The sequence below is a fragment of the Salmo salar genome, chromosome ssa09 (genome assembly GCF_905237065.1).
Source record: "Salmo salar chromosome ssa09, Ssal_v3.1, whole genome shotgun sequence".
Lineage (NCBI taxonomy): Eukaryota > Metazoa > Chordata > Actinopteri > Salmoniformes > Salmonidae > Salmo > Salmo salar.
The window spans coordinates 79,273,829-79,293,005 of NC_059450.1; the positions used below are offsets into that span (position 1 = coordinate 79,273,829).

Consider the following 19,177-nt stretch of genomic DNA (forward strand, 5'->3'; position numbering starts at 1 on the left):
CCACTATAGTGCACTCATCTCCCATCATCATTGAATGTCATTTAGTGGTATACAAATTCAAATTAAGTGCAATTACTTTAAATGGTCAGTATATTGAAGTCATTCATAATAAAATAATTCAGAACCAATAAACAGTTATATAACCTATCAACCCCCATTACAAGGATACAGCTGCAGTTATCTGTTACAGCTACTGTTATATAGCTAGAGTTTACTAGAGCTGATACTAACACAACTTCTATTAGTATTGCTAGTAGTATTACCTATTTTTGCTCATTCATGGCAAAGTAGGGCTATCAATCTACAAATTCACAAACAACTGGACATAAAGTCTTCATCCTGCATGTTCCCTCTCCTGGCAGATGGAAAAGTAAAGATGCTAATGACATTGACAACACTACAGTGATGAACCAATAGAGAGCAGCACAGCTTCCACTATTTGAGAGCCAATGCTTTGTACACATCTAACTCTTCTGTCAGAGTAACTCAGAGATCTCATCTGTAGTGGACAGAAATGAGTGAGAGGGCTGTAAGGTGGTCTCCTAAACCACAGGATTGGGAAAAGAAGAACCATCCTACAAATCAGAAGTCATCACATGGGCTACAGACATTTACATTTTCATCGTCTTATTTGATTGATTCCATTCTGGGCAAAGATGCAACCAAAGACACTGGGATCAACAGAGGAGGTACTGTACCTAAACTAAATTTAGGGAAAATTGTCAATTAACTTTTGTAAGTGTCGCAGGGGAAATTGTTTGTGAATGGTGAAATTTCTAAAAAGGTGAAAATAATTATGTTACACGATAGATGACTAACTCTGCACATTTTCCAAACAGTGGATACCATGGGTCCTACATATCTCAAAGGGACTGAGAGTCAATCCAACAAGTCCAAGCAGATATCAATAACACATCGTATTGCTCCTGAGGAGAACAAACAAGATACTTCACAGCTACACGAAGATACCAGGATGGCGCTCCCAGTAAACACTAGTAGAGAGACAGAGGTGGGCTCCAGCAGAGACCAAAAAGAGCAGCTGACAGCAGAAAGTCTAGGTGGACACAACATCAACTCAAGGAAGCAACGACTTTATCGAACCACCTTTACTCATTCCCAGTTGGACCAACTGGAGAGGGCTTTCTGCAAATCTCATTATCCAGACTTTTTTGCCAGGTAATAACATTATGCTATCATTACTACTGGTTATTGACATTAGTAGTGGGGGTCTTGTTGCAATGTAGTATACTACGTACCTCACCTTTCAATCATGTTTATTCTAAAAGACAGAAACTGTTCATAGATCATTGGCTCTTTATTTCCCTAGAGAAGAACTGGCGACACGTCTAACTTTGACGGAGGCAAGGGTCCAGGTACACATACTCAATCATATGTTTTTTCCCTTTATACTATAAATGTTGTTCTTGGAGCTGATTCTTATTTAGTGTGAGGCTGCAACACATCGTAGCCAGTCATGGATCCACCAATAGGCTCCTGACATTTCTCCACTTGCTACACCTGTGTGTCCAGGTGTGGTTCCAAAACCGCAGAGCCAAGTGGCGTAAGCTTGAGAAGTCTGGCGTTTTGAGCTCGGTCCCTGGGCTACCTCTAACCAACCCCCTGAGCCTGTACTTGGATGTCCCCCTGCACCAGGCCTCTGTGGTGGAGCCATCCTGGGGGGGAACCCCACATACAGTCTCTCTATATGGGCCTGACTCTGTGGGAACCCTGGATATTGGCACTCTGGCCTGGGTCTCACTGTGTGGACATCCTCTTATCCATCCAAACTTCAGCAGGTAGTTTATCAGTCTTCTGTTGAGCCAGACATATGTTACGTAATGTGTAGCGATTACAATTTGGATTTACTCTGATCTGAAAAACACTTGCATAGCTACACATCTTGGTAATGGTTAAGACAGACTAAACCCAACCCTAACGCCATGTGGGAGACGGGACTATGCATTTTGGGTTTTAATTTGTCAATATACTACACTCTTAGAAAAAATTGTTCCAAAAGGGTTATTCGGCTGTCTCCATAAGGTTCTACATGGAACCAAAAAGGGTTCTCCTATAGGGCCAGCCGAATAACCCTTTTTAGGTTCTAGATAGCACCTTTTTTTCTAAGAGTATAGGAACCTGAAGTTATTTTTATCTCCTAAGGTTTTTAACCGTGATGAATCCTTTGGGTAACACTCCAACCCTGATGACCAAAGCTACCAGACCATCCCAGACCAGACCAGCTGCCATACTGGGTAATGACAGGAGGCTACTGCCCACACCAAGCAGCACTAAGTCCACAGACAGTAGTCTAACAGATTAAGGGACATTATCCAGTCCATCTTGTCCATGCTTGGTTTATATTGGTGCAGTGTTTTGTTAGCTGAATGTCAGCAGCATCAGATTCAGTTCAAATGTTTGTAGTGTGTCCTGTATGATTTATTGATTTAGTGTTTGTAGTGTGTCCTGTATGATTTATTGATTTGGTGTTTGTAGTGTGTCCTGTATGATTTATTGATTTAGTGTTTGTAGTGTGCCCTGTACCATTTATTGATTGAATGTTTGTAGTGTGTCCTGTATGATTTATTGATTTAGTGTTTGTAGTGTGTCCTGTATGATTTATTGATTTAGTGTTTGTAGTGTGCCCTGTACCATTTATTGATTGAATGTTTGTAGTGTGTCCTGTATGATTTATTGATTTAGTGTTTGTAGTGTGTCCTGTATGATTTATTGATTTAGTGTTTGTAGTGTGCCCTGTACGATTTATTGATTGAATGTTTGTAGTGTGTCCTGTACTATTTATTGATTTAGTGTTTTGTAGTGTGTCCTGTATGGTTTATTGATTTAGTGTTTGTAGTGTGTCCTGTATGGTTTATTGATTTAGTGTTTTGTAGTGTGTCCTGTATGATTTATTGATATAGTGTTCGTAGTGTGTCCTGTATGGTTTATTGATTTAGTGTTTGTAGTGTGTCCTGTATGATTTATTGATATAGTGTTCGTAGTGTGTCCTGTATGGTTTATTGATTTAGTGTTTGTAGTGTGTCCTGTATGATTTATTGATTTAGTGTTTGTAGTGTGTCCTGTATGATTTATTGATTTAGTGTTTGTAGTGTGTCCTGTATGATTTATTGATATAGTGTTCGTAGTGTGTCCTGTATGGTTTATTGATTTAGTGTTTGTAGTGTGTCCTGTATGATTTATTGATATAGTGTTCGTAGTGTGTCCTGTATGGTTTATTGATTTAGTGTTTGTAGTGTGTCCTGTATGATTTATTGATTTAGTGTTTGTAGTGTGCCCTGTACCATTTATTGATTGAATGTTTGTAGTGTGTCCTGTATGATTTATTGATTTAGTGTTTGTAGTGTGTCCTGTATGATTTATTGATTTAGTGTTTGTAGTGTGCCCTGTACCATTTATTGATTGAATGTTTGTAGTGTGTCCTGTATGATTTATTGATTTAGTGTTTGTAGTGTGTCCTGTATGATTTATTGATTTAGTGTTTGTAGTGTGCCCTGTACGATTTATTGATTGAATGTTTGTAGTGTGTCCTGTACTATTTATTGATTTAGTGTTTTGTAGTGTGTCCTGTATGGTTTATTGATTTAGTGTTTGTAGTGTGTCCTGTATGGTTTATTGATTTAGTGTTTTGTAGTGTGTCCTGTATGATTTATTGATATAGTGTTCGTAGTGTGTCCTGTATGGTTTATTGATTTAGTGTTTGTAGTGTGTCCTGTATGATTTATTGATATAGTGTTCGTAGTGTGTCCTGTATGGTTTATTGATTTAGTGTTTGTAGTGTGTCCTGTATGATTTATTGATTTAGTGTTTGTAGTGTGTCCTGTATGATTTATTGATTTAGTGTTTGTAGTGTGTCCTGTATGATTTATTGATATAGTGTTCGTAGTGTGTCCTGTATGGTTTATTGATTTAGTGTTTGTAGTGTGTCCTGTATGATTTATTGATATAGTGTTCGTAGTGTGTCCTGTATGGTTTATTGATTTAGTGTTTGTAGTGTGTCCTGTATGATTTATTGATTTAGTGTTTGTAGTGTGTCCTGTATGATTTATTGATATAGTGTTCGTAGTGTGTCCTGTATGGTTTATTGATTTAGTGTTTGTAGTGTGTCCTGTACGATTTATTGATATAGTGTTTGTAGTGTGTCCTGTATGGTTTATTGATTTAGTGTTTGTAGTGTGTCCTGTATGATTTATTGATATAGTGTTCGTAGTGTGTCCTGTATGGTTTATTGATTTAGTGTTTGTAGTGTGTCCTGTATGATTTATTGATATAGTGTTCGTAGTGTGTCCTGTATGGTTTATTGATTTAGTGTTTGTAGTGTGTCCTGTATGATTTATTGATATAGTGTTCGTAGTGTGTCCTGTATGGTTTATTGATTTAGTGTTTGTAGTGTGTCCTGTATGATTTATTGATATAGTGTTCGTAGTGTGTCCTGTATGGTTTATTGATTTAGTGTTTTGTAGTGTGTCCTGTATGGTTTATTGATTGAATGTAAAGATGTTGGACATCTTACAAAATACCTTTACTATATATTTTTGGTAAATACGGTAACTATATATAGACAAAAACATATTTTGTAAGCAATATATTTTTTTATCTGTGTACCACTTAAACATGTTCTTTTCTATATGCGCCTGACATTCCCAGTGGCAAATACAGTACAGTGCATATGGATACGTATGTCTTTACTCAGGTTATGTTCATCCACAAATGATATTGACCAAGCTTTCAGATAACATTAATGACTTTGTTAAAAGGGATCGAGACATAACAATCACTCTAGTTGATGGTCAATCAAAACGTCCTTCAAATGTCTTGCACACAAAAACACAATTTCAAAAGCAATAGACCAGCTAACAACGGGACACAATGATTTGACAGACGAGTCCGTTAGGGTCCTCTAAACAATAGTCAGCTTGGATTTCAGGAGCAGCCTACCTGTCAATGGGAAACACGTAAGGCAATAACTGACTGCAAAGCTTCAAATGCCCACTGAAATCAGATGGGAATGACTTAGGTCCTGCCTTAACTTAACAGACAAATAACACACATATTGTTGACCATTACTGTTCAACTAGCCATGCAGACCGGGGCCACTCAAATGTTTCATGGGTGATGAGACTGACGTTCACGACCACATCTTGACTCAGAGTATTTTCAAAATAAACTTTACTCACCCTATCAGCTCTAACTGATATCATCAGCACTAGTGTTCCTACACTATGTTCTCTTTAAATAAATACATGAATGGAAGTTTATTGCTTCCGATAAGGGTTGTAAAACATTGCTGGTGTGCTTAGTATTCAGTAAGAAGCACAGGGACCAATTTGTGGCTCTGATTCACCTATTCTCTTGGATGGGGACAAATACAACCATCAGAAATGCAATGATGCATGACCAAATACTTATTTATGCAACACAGTCTGTCTGTGTACATACACTACAGAAAACAAAAGGTAGCGGCTGCATTGGCAGTAGGTTGTGCATCTAATGCTTTTCTTGAAAAAGAGGAAGTGGTGATTTGAAAAGGGACCATCTATTCTCAGTAACATTTCTATGTTTCTTTGTAAGTATAATTAACCACAAGAAGCTTACGCTATGGCATCCTCTGTTTCCTGCCACTGAATTGCCCTATTATTTACATCAGTTCTTCAACACTTCTTGCTCCATAAATTGTATACTATTCAATTGTTTGGGACAACAGAGAATTTATTAAAAAAGACATTACATTGTTCATGATATAAGGCTTGATGCATTGGTGTAGCAGTAGTATTGTCGATGGCTCAACTGTGAACGGTCCCATTCCCTGTGGCAGCCATTCTCAGACCGTTTTTGCTAGGTAGTTATCGTTAGCTAACGCTAGTTGGCTGTACCTGCGCCAAAACTTTTGTATTTCTCCACCTATTGTTCAGCAATTTTACTTTCATGACTGATCAAAACTCATTTTTATTATAGCTCTCTCTTGTCCCTCTGCAGCAGAACAACACATTTCCATAAAAATCGCAGTATCGAAACACAACACATATATAGAATTTTGATAAATCGTGATACATATAGAATCGCAATAGATTTCTTATCGGCACCTAAGTATCGTAATAATATCATATCGTGAATTCCCTGGAAATTCCCAGCCCTCCTGCTCACCAGTATGCCTGTTAGTTAATTACAGTGAAGAGCACCTCTATTGAAATCTGCACCTACTTCCAATTAACTTCAAGGTTAATTTAAAACCTCCCATCAAAAACTATGGCAGTGGAATAATGGCATATACCAAAGATAACCTACTATATTGACAAGATAGCCAAGTAGCTGCTCTAACAACGGAAATACATGTACTCAAAGATAGAAGGCAGGGGAGATCAGGTGGGACCATTCTAGCCAATTAGACGGCAGATGTGCGTGTGAACAACAGGTACATCTATCTTACAGTAGTTGTTTTTATCAAAGTGCCCGGAATGCCACATGCATCCACTTATATCAGTACATTCGTAACAGCCTAAACATTACAAAACGTCTATTCCATCAGATAGGACTGATGTAAATCGACAATCCCTCATATACCTCCGTACAAAAAGGGCTTATCTCACACGGACAGATTTTGGGTGGAGTAAATCATCTCGCTTCGTCTCTTCCTCTTTTTTTTTTGGTTCACCTTTATTTAACCAGGCAGGCCAGTTGAGAACAAGTTCTCATTTACAACTACGACCTGGCCAAGATAAAGCAAAGCAGTGCGACACAAACAACACAGAGTTACACATGGGATAAACAAACGCACAGTCAATAACACAATAGAAAAAAATCGATATAGTGTGTGCAAATGTAGTAAGATTAGGGAGGTAAGGCAATAAGTAGGCCATAGTGGCAAAATAATTACAATTTAGCAATTAAACACTGGAGTGATAGATATACTTGCCATACTTTATTCCATTGCAGAAAAAATAACCAGATTTGATTGAGTTTCAGACATCCATTTCAGGGAAATAGGTCTCTAAATCAGTAGATGTCAGATAGGCTACATGAACTATTACTCTCTTGATTAACATCAAGTATTAAATTACAAAAGCTAAGTTTAACCAGATCATTTAGCATCCACTTTATTTAGGTAGTGGTTGGAATAGCACTTTTTTTAGGATCCAATCAATATGATATGGCACCTCCATCACCATTACAGTCTAGCTGATTATGTGCTTGTATCACTTCCAGATAACGCTAATGGAGCTAAGCAAACACATTTCTAATGTACCCTGGACAGTGAGGAGTCACTAACACACTGATTAATCACAGATCAATTTCATTGCTTTCATTCACACACTATCTACCCCTTCAGAACGGTTGTCTCGGTTTATACCTATAATGTATTTCTTCTAATGCACTACCTATTGCCCTTCAGTCTATGACAGAGGAAACTGATCTGCAATGAAGCTCAAATGATGAACTCCTTAGCCATTGCATGCTGTTACACAATGAAATACAGTATATTAGTCTTAAGAAATGTCAGCCCCAGTTCATGTAATGACTAAGTATAGGCTAGTAAAATGATATGTGCAATAAAGTAATTTATAAACTGGGTGGTTCAAGCCCAGAATGCTGATTGGCTGACAGCCACGGTATATCAGACCGTATACCACAGGTATGACAAAACATTTATTTTTACTGTTGTAATTACGTTGGTAACCAGTTTATAATGGCAATAAGGCACCTCGGGGGTTTGTGGTATATGGCTGATATACCACGGCTAAGGGCAGTATCCAGGCACTCCGCGTTGCGCATAAGAACAGTCCTTAACCGTGGTATATTGGCCATATACTACACCTCCTGGTGCCTTATTGCTTAAATTTAGCATGTCTTCTGTGAATACATTCACATTGAGGTGTAATTCTAATTTGTCTCAGAGATTTTATATATTGTCCTTGTAACAAATATTGGAGGAAATTGCAATTTGCATTAGAAAAGCCAATCAAGAACTAGTTTATCCATTGATATATTTCTCTAATGAAAATTAAAAGAAACATCAAGGAAAATATGATGCATCGATGGCAATTTATTTCTCATTATGCATTACTATTGAGTACATCACACAGAAACTGAGTTCTGGTTTGCGTCTGTTCTGTAACACTATATTTCCAACACCGCAGTCAGGTCAGTAATACGTGGTTGTAGTATATACAACTTATAATTGGACTTTCAAGAAAGCACCGACGAATACATCCCATCTTGGTCCGTTGAACTTCCCTCCCCAGAATGAATGGTACAATATACACAGAAATAGTTGTTTTATGGCTATTCATCTCTTTCATTCAAAATAAAGATCTACTCACAATATCTAGTTGATCTATTATATTGTTTTCAGAATTACTTAAAAGCGTAACTTTATACAGGAAAAAGACAAAGCGAAGTAAAGCTTCTTAAGGTAAATACATGTTCTAATGTACAGCAGTTAGTGTTAACTGTTGAAGTGGAAAGAGTAATGAGTTCTACAGAACAGGATCAGTAGCCAAGGAGAGTATGCCAAGACATCATGAAATACCTTCCCATTCAAAGACAATGCAGTCATACTAAAGTTTCATGTCATTCAGCAACATAAAAATATCTCCTGTGTGCAATGCATATCTGCATTATTTTACATGTCATGCTCAACCCTAGCCCCCATGCACAAAACACAAGGAAAATAAAAAACAAAAGAAGATTTGTTAGAGGCGAACACTGTGTTACCATGTTGCATTTATGAATGTGTAAGCCTTTATATTTTAACTTAAAGGGGAGACTTGATGCAAAAACTGTTCTTTATGATTAACCGCACTTATAACTCAATGCTAACAGTGATGACTTCCCATGCAGTGACTCAGTGTTCCATCTATGCCTTCAAGATTAAATGAACCACAGAATTAGGAAGTTAACCTCATCTTAAGATACATTTGGTAGTTTTACTTGAATACTCATTCAATATTAGTGCTCAGTGCTTTGCCTCAGCAGGATCATACTTCCAATGTCTATAGATTAAGACAAATAAAACTGAGAATAAAAAGAGAACTAGATTCTTCAAAACAAGGTGGTTCATTTAAAAATAATAATATTCTGTGCAGGTGTCCAATTCTAAGGATATAAACTAGAACTCAAGAATGGTCCCAATAGGGCAGCTTTGCTTCAATGTGAATGGGGCTCTAGGATGTGGGACCAGCTGTGATGTTAGTGGAGGACGTTATTGTGAGGCTTAGAGGGAACACTGACTGATTCATTCTTGTCACATGAAGACATCCACCACATCTTCTCCATGGTCCTCCTCGGTGACTTTGAGTGACAGCACCTCTTCGTTGAGGAACAGGCCACTCAGCCTCTCCTTGCGGGCCTGTCTCTGTTCCTTCAGCTGTCTCTTACGCAGGGCTTTCTGCTGCAGCTTCCTCTGCTTAGAGCGTTTCTTCCAAAACAAATAGGACAAGAAGATAAGCAATGTGTGGCAGTGGCACACCAAGCACACACACGAAAACAGACAGCACACCAAGCAGTGCAAAACAGAGGCTCAGGCTACAGTTCCATGACTCAAATGTAGTGTAATGTTTTTTTACTTGAGGCAGTAGATCCATTTTCCATTATATCTGGTCACTTCATCTTACAGTAGGTCACCTACATATTGAGAATATGTCCGTGTTATCACTGTGCAAAATGACTAAACTGTAGGAGTGTGTACATATCAAATAGAAACCCATTTGAATACCTCATGTAGAGTAACGCGCACCACATGGAAGTGACGGCAATAATTATGCAAGGTGAAATACATATATTGATGTCCCAAAGTATTTGGACAGTGACACATTTGTTTGTTTTGGCTTTGTACTCCAGCACCTTGGATTTTAAATGACACGATAACTATGAGGTTAAAGTGTAAACAGTGTCAGCTTTAATTTGAGGATCTTTTCAGAATATGCTTCTAAACACTTCTACATTAATGTAACCTCAGTCATTGTATCATTTTAAAGCCAAAGTGCTGGAGTACAGAGCTAAAACAAACTGTCCAAATACTTTTGAACCTTCCACTCGTCTATGCCTCCCATCCGTGGATTAGTAGCTAGTATGCTAGCACAGTTTAACATTTAAGCTAACTACTCGACCAGGCAATAAATTACAGGAAGAGGGAAGGAAGATTACTTCATCTAAATACTCTTCATCTCTTAATTTAAAATCTATTCTTGGGAGATTAAGCTAGCAAAACATAAAATACTGCGTAATAGATAAAATTTGTTTTTGAATTACGCAAGATGCTGTTAGCGTTGGTAAATACTTTCCTCTCCTCTGAGCTTCCCTGTCGAGGGAGATGTCCAAATCATTGGTCCATTTTTCTATGGAGGATACCTACTTCTGTCTGTTTTTATTTAAAGCTTAGGTGCATCCTGTTTCCAAAGATCATCCTTCAATGCACTGTATGTTGATGATTTCAGTCAAATTGCAATTTCAATTTTAGTAGCTGTTTAATCTGTAGGTATGGAAAACTTGAGGAGCTATTCAAAAGCCATAGCAAACTTCAACAGTCAGAGTGAAGCCCCTGCCTTACCTTGGAGTCCCGGATGCGCTCAGCTGCACTGGACAGGTTCCCGTCACTGTGGGCACGGCTGATGTTAGCTGTGCTGCAGTTGGACGTGGAGTTGCCGGTGGAGCCTGTGGATCCGGTGGAGCTGCTGGCACTGCTGACCAAGCTAGCATTACTGCTGCTCACCCCACTAGTGCTAGCACTGCTGTGGCCACTCCTCTTCCAGCCGTCTCGGGTGCTGCTGGGGCGCTGCCGCGGACTGTGCTCCCGGATGTAGTTTCTCACCTGGAGGATAGGAATGTTAAAGCTTCAGGTTCAACACACATCTGAAAAGCTTTACTATTTCTTTAGATGCGAGTACACTGCACAGCACAGTGTCACAATCCAAAAAATAAAAAATGTTTTTTTTTTAAAGTGTACTGTGTGTGCTATTCACTCGCCTGTTTCAGTTTGTCATCCGTCAGGCAGTTGAGCTCAATGATGAACTCGCTGTCTGTGGGGGATATCTGTGCACACGGGTCAATGATCTTGATGATGTCCAACTGCTCTCGCAGCCCCATCTCTGTGCTGACCTTTCTGCTTAGATATTCAATATATTCCACCTGACAGTGAGACAAAGCATACAACATCTGCAACCACTGCTTTACAATTCTTGGCATTGTGAATTTGAGAGCTGGTCTCCATACCTGTTCATCATTGGTCATAGCACTCCAAGGGAGCTCATCCAGATTTCTATGGGGTTTGGTCTTTCTCTTGGAGGAGAGGCATGGGGAGCTGGGAACACTGGGTATGATGTCAGAGAGTACATCACTTCCACTGGTTATGTCACTTCCAGGCAACTGTGGATAAACAAAAACATTAACCCAAATGAAACAACTACCAACATAACTTGACAAAACGATTTATGTTATCACATTGGGGGGCACATACCTGCCACTCAAACTCGCTGTCTGACCAGTCCCAGTAAGTGCTGATAGAGGAAGACACGTCGCTGCAGACGCTGCCCTCCGGGAACAGGTCAAAAGAGGTGAACTCCTGGTCATCCAAAAGGGAGTAGCAGTCCTCCTGGTCTCCCACAGAAACAGAGGAGAACAGCTCCTCACTGCATTCGGAGCTGGCCACACTGGTTCCACAAGAAGTCAGGTTCCATCTGAAAACAGTCAACAAAAGCAACATTTTGGTGTGGTTAGCCTGTTCCACTATCGTCTTGCATTAAAAAAGTGTAATGCAAGTCAAAAACAGGTAGCTAGCCATCAGCCTTACCTGTTACTATGTAAGCGGCGCAGTTGGTCTGTCCGGTGACAAGAGGATAACTGACAGCCAAAGTCACTGACATCCAATGTGCCCGTCTCACTGATGTTCCCTCGCTGAGACAGCAGCCGTGGAAAGGGCTCCTCTGGAGAGAGGAACTTCTCATAAAGAGCCTCAGACATTTTGGTTTTCTCCACCTGAGAAAAACAGTGGGAAATAAGTGTAATTAGAAAATGTTTTATAGGTAGCTAGCTAGCCGGCCAAATGTTTAAACAAGGCTCTTCCACTTGGATAATTAAACAGATTAGCTACCTACCTACACTACATGACCAAAACTATGTGGACACCTGCTCGTCAAACATATCATTCCAAAATCATGGGCCTTAATATGGAGTGGGTCCCCCCTTTGCTGTAATAACAGCCTCCACTCTTCTGGGAAGGCTTTCCACTAGATGTTGGAACATTGCTGTGGGGACTTGTTTCCCCAAGCTGTAGTATGCTGTAGCATTAAGACTTCCCTTCAAAAGGAACAAAAGTGCCAAGCCCAAAGCATGAAAAACAGCCCAAGACTCATCATTCCTCCTCCACAAAACTTTAAAGTTGGCACTATGCATTGGGGCAGGTAGCGTTCTCCTGGCATTCGACCAAACCCAGATCTGTCGGACTGCCAGATAGCGAAGCATGACTCATCATTCCAGAAAACACGTTTCCACTACTAGAGTCCATTGGCGGTGAGTTTACACCACTCCAGCCGACACCTGGCATTGCTCATGGTGAGATCATGGTGATCTCACCCGCACGGTGCTCAGCCATTCAGCCATGGAAGCCCATTTCATGAAGCTCCCAATGAACAGTTATTGTGCTGACGTTGCTTCCAGAGGCAGTTTGGAAAGCGGTAGTGACTGTTGCAACAGGCGATTTTTACTCGCTACAAGCTTCAGCACTCGGCGGTCCCGTTCTGTGAACTTGTGTGACCTACCACTTCTCTGATGAGCTGTTGTTGCTCCAAGACGTTGCAACTTCACAATAACAGCACTTACAGTTGACGGGGCAGCAATCTGACAAACTGACTTGTTGGAAAGGTGTTACGTTTAAAGTCACTGAACTCTTCAGTATGACCATTTTACTGCCAATGTTTGTCTATAGAGATTGCATGGCTGTGTGTTCGACTTTGTACACCTGTCAGCAACGGGTGTGGCTGAAATAGCCGAATCCACTCATTTGAAGCGGTATCCACATTCTTTTGTACATAGTGTATCTGAGATTGGCTGGCAAGATAAATTAACTGGCAACGTAGCGACTAGCGGTCTGTTAACAAAACATTGCTAACACCGGCTAACTACCTAGTTAGCTAGCGTCCCCAGCAAGCTTCCGAGTTGGTTAGTCAGTTAACTAGCAAGGTACAGTAGATGGCTAACTTGTCCATTTCAAATGTTAACGACATGTTACATGCTAATGATCTAGCTAGCTAGTTATTTTGGGACAAAAATACATCATTTTGAAGGCAAACAACGAGGCCTCGTTAGCTAAATCCTCAGCGAAATCGAAAAGGCAGAGAGTTAACGTTAGCTGGCTTGTTCGAGATAATAATCCATTCACTAATAATATGCCAAACATTATTTGCCACGGAAGACCTTGCCTGGTCGAAAGAAGTTGACCAAACAACAAACCTGCAGTTGTTCAGAGAAAAACTGTTATTTCCTCCTCCATTTGCAAACACTACGCAACTCCGCAATCACACACGTCAATTCGACGCTTTGAAAACGACTGCGCCCCCTTGCAAGTGAAAATAGGAAGTAGATGGCATGTCATGGAAAAGACTGCTATAAGGACAGATAGAACAATGAAACAGACATTTCACCGAACGTATAAATCTGAAACATCCACTTGGCGTTTCCAGAGGAAGCAAAGAGGTCGATCTCAATACAATTTTCTGTTCTCCAAACTAGAAAACTATTACGAACAGAGTGGACTACGTTTTGTAAACTTTACCCTTTGCCAAAATACGTTGTTTAGAAGGAGTGCAAAGGCTAATTGAGTTATTGTGCACTTCACAGAGTAGTTGTGTCCTAACGGAAATATACAAGTAAATGCTAGAACGCGCCAATAGGCTCTCATTAGCTCGTGCTTGGCTCTGCCCAGCTCCTTGTTTGTTCGGACCCCTGATCCATACTAATGGGAGACTGAGTTGGCCCCCTTTGACTAATACAAATACAAGGCAGTTAACCCACTATTCCTAGGCCGTCATTGAAAATAAGAATTTGTTCTTAACTGACTTGCCTAGTTAAATAAAGGTAAAATAAAAAAATGCTTTAAATCTGGGTATGTGGAGAAGCGCAGCTATAGTGAGTGACAATTTACAGGTTTGGTCAGGGCTATCATGGGAGATGTTTATCCTGTGTCGATATAGCTCTTAAATGAAGTTTGAGCATATTAGCAATACAATGTGTTCTATATAGATGTGAACATTCTACAAGGAAGACCCACTTAATCAATTAAACTGAACAAAAATATAAACGCAACATTTTCAAAGATTTTACTAAATTACAGAATTGTAATAAATTAATTAGGATTTCACATGACTGTGAATAAAGATATGCATCTGTTGGTCACAGATACCTTTAAAAAAAGGTAGGGGCTTGGATCAGAAAACCAGTCACTCTGGTGTGACCTCAATTTACCTCATTCAGCGCAACACATCTCCTTGCATAGAGTTGATCATGCTGTTGATTGTGACCTGTGGAATGTTGTCCCACTCCTCTTCTATGGCTTTGCAAAGTTTCTGGATATTGGCGGGAACTGGAACACGCTGTTGATCCAGTGTATTGCCAACATGATCAATGGGTGACATGTCTTGTGAGTAATGCAGGCCATGGAAGAACTGGGGCATTTTCAGCATCCAGGAATTGTGTACAGATCCTTGCGACATGGGGCCATATATTATGCTGAAACATGAGGTGAAAGGGGTGGATGAATGGCACGACAATGGACCTCAGGATCTCGTCACGGTATCTCTGTGCATTCACATTGTCATCAAAATGCAATTGTATTCGTTATCTGTAGCTTATGCCTACCCATACCATAACCCCACCATGGGGTACTCTGTTCACAACGTTGACATCAGCAAACCGCTCGCCCACACAACGCAATAAATGTCTGCCATCTGCCTGGTAGAGTTGATACCGGGATTAATCTGTGAAGTGCACACTTCTCCAGCCTGCCAATGGCCATCAAAGGTGAGAATTTGCCACTGAAGTCGGTTACGACTCAGAGCTGCAGTCAGATCAAGACCCTGGTGTGGATGACCAGCATGCAGATGAGCTTCCCTGAGACTGGTGGCTGGTCTCAGACGATCCCACAGGTGAAGAAGCTGGATGTGGAGGTCCTGGGTTGGCGAGGTTACACGTGGTCTGCGGTTGTGAGGCCAGTTGGACGTACTGACAAATTCTCTAAAACGATGTTGGAGGCGGTTTATGGTAGAGAAATGTACATTAAATTATCTGGCAACAGCTCTGGTGGACATTCCTGCAGTCAGCATGCCTATTGCACGCTCCCTCAAAACTTGACAGAGCTGTGGCATTGTGTTGTGTGACACAACTGCACATTTTAGAGTGGCCTTTTGTCCCCAGCACCAGCTGCACCTGTGTAATGATCATGTACTTCCTGATAATCCACCTGTCAGGTGGATGGATTGTCTTGGCAAAGGAGAACTGCTCACTAACAGGGATGTAAACAAATTTTGGCCAAAATCTTAGAGAAATAAGCTTTTTGTGCATATGGAAAATTTCTGGGATCTTTTGTTTCAGCTCATGAAACCAACACTTTACATGTTGCAATTATATATTTTTTCTCAGTGTATATTAGATTACACCAGACACAGATGAGTGATGACTCAGTTCTAGAATGTTGTCATTAATGAGATTTTTATTTAAATCCATTGACATTCAGAATGATTGACTTTGTTTAGACATCCAGCCTCTATGTCCAGAGGGAAAACCTCAAAGGCACATCATTTCAATATTCAAAGTGGTACATGCATTCACACATTCTTCATTTATAGGATCTTTACCCACTGTATGATGGATGTGTCAAGTTAGAAAACATTGCTTATGGAAAAACTGCACTTGTCTTCATGTGAAAATTAGAGTTTATTACATATTCTACAGCTGTAATGTCATCAATCAAATCAAACTTTATTTATATAGCACATTTCTTACAAAAAAATGCTTTTCAAGGTGTTAAAAGCATTGAAAAGGAATGTGGCATCCTTCCTCTTGGCAGGTCTCAATAGGTGACCAGCGGATTCTCTCTAACGCATGCAAATGCACCGTGGAGCTCATAAGTGTAGCAATGTAGTTGCATTGGCTATTTTTGCAGTTCACAATATCGGTTGTACGGATGTGGAATGCGAGTGGAGGAAGCCAGCCATGAGAGTGAGTGAGCCCACAGAGGAGGATGTTCAGTGGCTAAGGAACTGTCTCCGGGGCAGGTCTCCTTGAACCTGAGCCAGAACAACCTCTACCCTCCCTGTCATTCCTGTCTGTACCAGACATTGTTTTAAAAAGGCACCTAGGGCATGCAGGCATCCTGGCTGGCATCCTGCTGTCGGTGGAGAAGTAGGCAACAGTTGGACAGCGCACCAACCCCAACTGGCACACCGTGAGGAGAGGGAAGTTGACAGAAAACAATTTTGGAGTACTGGTTAGGCCCAAGCTCGTTACTCCATCGCTGCTAAAAAAAAAAAGAGTCCTCAGATCACAGTCATTAGATGGGGTGTTATCTAACATTTTGGGGCACAGATAATGAAGGAGGGCATCAAGGCATTCAAAATGGCTACAGGGATGGATGTGTAGGAGTCAAGGCTTTGGGTCACGGGGTCTGGGATCCTGGGTGCCTCACCGGATGGTCTGGTGGGCACCACAGCAGTGGTGGAGGTCAAGTGTCCCTATGCTGCAAGGACCTTGCCATTGAAAAGGCAGTGAAGTCGAATGATTTCTATATCCAGGAGGGAGGGTCTTACCGTCTCTGAAGACCATCCTTACTGGCACCAGGTCCAAGGGCAGCTCCACATCACTGGAAGGGACACTTGCTTCTTCGTTGTGTGGACCACCAAAGCCTCCATCACCATTCCCATCCAAAGTAACGACCTCTGGCAGACTCATATTGCTGGACTAGAGGAGTTTTTCAAGGACCACATGCTCCCAGAGTTGGCACAGCATATCTTGTAAATAGTTTCACACAAATCAGTTCTTACCTTGAGGTTTTATTCCAATCAGCATTCTCGTTACGCCTCCTGTCAGTACCTGTTTTCAGGGAAGCCAACAGTCCAAAAATATTCCACGTAGTTCATAGACACACACACACACACACACAAACACTACTGTAGGCTCCCAGAATAGGTTATATTACATACACGTATTGCTCAAAGCAGCCAACTAAAATAATGTAGTTAACTTTATCATGGCACAGTGGGAATTTATATCTGTGATGTTCAAATTATTTCTTACCTCCTGTGTCTTAGTTGCTGCCCCATACTTTAACGATGACTGCTTCTCCATCCTAGAAGGGGGGGGGGGGGGATCAACCATTTCCAGGCCCAAGGACATGAACTAGTTTGTGGCGACCTAAATGCCAGAACTGGACATTAACCTGAAACTCTTAGCACACAGGGGAACAAACACCTACCTGGAGGTGACAGCATTCCCTCCCAAATATGCCCCCCTGACAAAACAATCAACAAAAACAGGTCACAACTCCTGCAGCTCTGTCACAGCTGGGTCTGTACATAGTCAATGGTAGGCTTGAGGGGACTCCTATGGTAGGTACACCTACAGCTCATCCCTTGACAGTAGTACAGTAGATTACTTTATCACTGACCTCAACCCAGAGTCTCTCAGAGCGTTCACAGTCAGCCCACTTACAACCCTATCAGATCACAGCAAAATCACAGTCTAGTTGAACAGAGCAATACTCAATAATGAGGCATCAAAGCCAAAGGAACTGCATAATATTTAAAAAATGCTATAGATGGAAGGAAAGTAGTGTAGAAATCTACCAAAAAACTATTAAGCATCAACAAATTCATCCCTTCTAGACAACTTACTGGACAAAACGTTTCGCTGTAATAGTGAAGGCGTAAACATGGCAGTAGAAAACCTCAACAATATATTTGACCTCTCAGCTTCACTTTCAAATAAAAAAATGTCAAGCAGCCAACCTAAGAAAATGAACAACAACGACAAATGGTTTGATGAAGAATACAAAAACCTAAGAAAGAAATTGAGAAACCTATCCAAACAAAAACAGAGGCACAGAAAACCTGAGCCTACGCCTTCACTATGGTGAATCACTAAAACAATACAGAAATACACTACGGAGGGGAAAAAAAGGAACAGCACATCAGAAATCAGCTCAATGTAATTGAATCTATAGAGTCTAACCACTTCTGGGAAAATTGGAACACACTAAACAACAAAAAGTTATCTAACCAAAATGTATGGATAAACCACTTCTGCAATATTTTTCGCTCGATAACAAAAGAACAAACAAACAGCAAAAACATATACATGATCAAATACAAATCTTAGAATCAACTATTAACCCCTGTGCGGCCTCGGGACGGACATCCAGCGAAAAATCCTATCGCCATTAGCATAACAAAATGTAATACTTTTTTTTTCTCCAATTTAAAAAAAAAAAATTATATCGTTTTATAGATACACCTCTCCTGAATCGAACCACGTTGTCCGATTTCAAAAAGGCTTTACAGCAAAAGCAAAACATTAGATTATGTTAGGAGAGTACATCGTCAAAATAGCCACACCGCCATTTTCTGACCAACCACATGCATCACAAATAACCAAAAAACAGCTAAATGCAGCACTAACCTTTGACAATCTTCATCAGATGACACACCTAGGACATCATGTTACACAATACATGCATTCTTTTGTTTGATAAAGTTCATATTTATATATAAAAACAGCATTTTACATCGGTGTGTAACGTTGACTATTTTCCCTCAAATGCATCCGATGAAACAGCGCTACAATTTACTAAATTACTATTCGGAAACATTTTAAAAATGTAATATTGTCATTCTAAGATTTATAGATGAATATCTCTTGAAAGCACCTGTAATGCCAGATTTAAAAATAACTTTACTGGGTAATCACACTTTGCGATAAAAGGAGATGCGATACTCAGAACAATAGGCTAGCAATACAGGTCAGCGCCATCTTGGAACAATCGCATATCAAATCTAGTCTTGTATACTATTGTCAATAATCCCTTACCTTTGATTATCTTCATCAGAAAGCACTTCCAGGAATCCCAGGTCCACAACAAATGTATTTTCGTTCGAAAAAGTTCCTCCTTTATGTTCCATTA

At 40.3% G+C, this 19,177-nt stretch overlaps 2 protein-coding genes and 1 long non-coding RNA gene across 4 annotated transcripts; 1 reads left to right on the forward strand and 2 right to left on the reverse strand.

Annotated features, from left to right (window-relative positions):
• The first annotated feature begins 386 nt into the window (after window positions 1–386).
• Window positions 387–3,759, forward strand: LOC106612010 (homeobox protein ARX). The gene is made up of 5 exons (XM_014212771.2): window positions 387–689; window positions 840–1,176; window positions 1,328–1,373; window positions 1,531–1,796; window positions 2,161–3,759. Exons 1-5 carry the CDS (start codon window positions 515–517, stop codon window positions 2,318–2,320), a joined length of 984 nt encoding a protein of 327 aa, XP_014068246.2. The 5' UTR covers window positions 387–514; the 3' UTR covers window positions 2,321–3,759.
• A 4,277-nt stretch (window positions 3,760–8,036) lies between these two features.
• LOC106611985 (protein FAM199X) lies at window positions 8,037–13,744 on the reverse strand. The gene is made up of 7 exons (XM_014212731.2): window positions 13,459–13,744; window positions 11,801–11,985; window positions 11,468–11,687; window positions 11,224–11,376; window positions 10,978–11,139; window positions 10,562–10,822; window positions 8,037–9,430 (listed from the first exon to the last, which is right to left on the reverse strand). Exons 2-7 carry the CDS (start codon window positions 11,968–11,970, stop codon window positions 9,257–9,259), a joined length of 1,140 nt encoding a protein of 379 aa, XP_014068206.1. The 5' UTR covers window positions 11,971–11,985; window positions 13,459–13,744; the 3' UTR covers window positions 8,037–9,256.
• Window positions 13,745–15,694: 1,950 nt separating this feature from the next.
• LOC106611986 (uncharacterized) lies at window positions 15,695–18,583 on the reverse strand. 2 transcript variants are annotated; one of them, XR_006771063.1, is made up of 2 exons: window positions 16,809–18,583; window positions 15,695–16,516 (listed from the first exon to the last, which is right to left on the reverse strand). It is a non-coding gene; the product is annotated as an uncharacterized lncRNA (long non-coding RNA). The 2 variants fall into 2 exon arrangements; XR_001330200.2 differs by having other exon boundaries at window positions 15,695–16,519.
• Between the last annotated feature and the right edge of the window lie 594 nt (window positions 18,584–19,177).

Bases quoted from the DNA above. Each gene is read 5' to 3' on its own strand.
- LOC106612010 (XM_014212771.2), top strand. From the start codon at position 515: ATGAGTGAGAGGGCTGTAAGGTGGTCTCCTAAACCACAGGATTGGGAA. The intron at 1,177-1,327 runs GTAATAACATTA...TTATTTCCCTAG, and splicing joins TATCCAGACTTTTTTGCCAG to AGAAGAACTGGCGACACGTC. The intron at 1,797-2,160 runs GTAGTTTATCAG...TTATCTCCTAAG, and splicing joins ATCCATCCAAACTTCAGCAG to GTTTTTAACCGTGATGAATC.
- LOC106611985 (XM_014212731.2), bottom strand. From the start codon at position 11,970: ATGTCTGAGGCTCTTTATGAGAAGTTCCTCTCTCCAGAGGAGCCCTTT. The intron at 11,140-11,223 runs GTATGGAGACCA...TCTCACTGTCAG, and splicing joins CTATGACCAATGATGAACAG to GTGGAATATATTGAATATCT. The intron at 9,431-10,561 runs GTAAGGCAGGGG...TTGTTTTGGAAG, and splicing joins AGCGCATCCGGGACTCCAAG to AAACGCTCTAAGCAGAGGAA.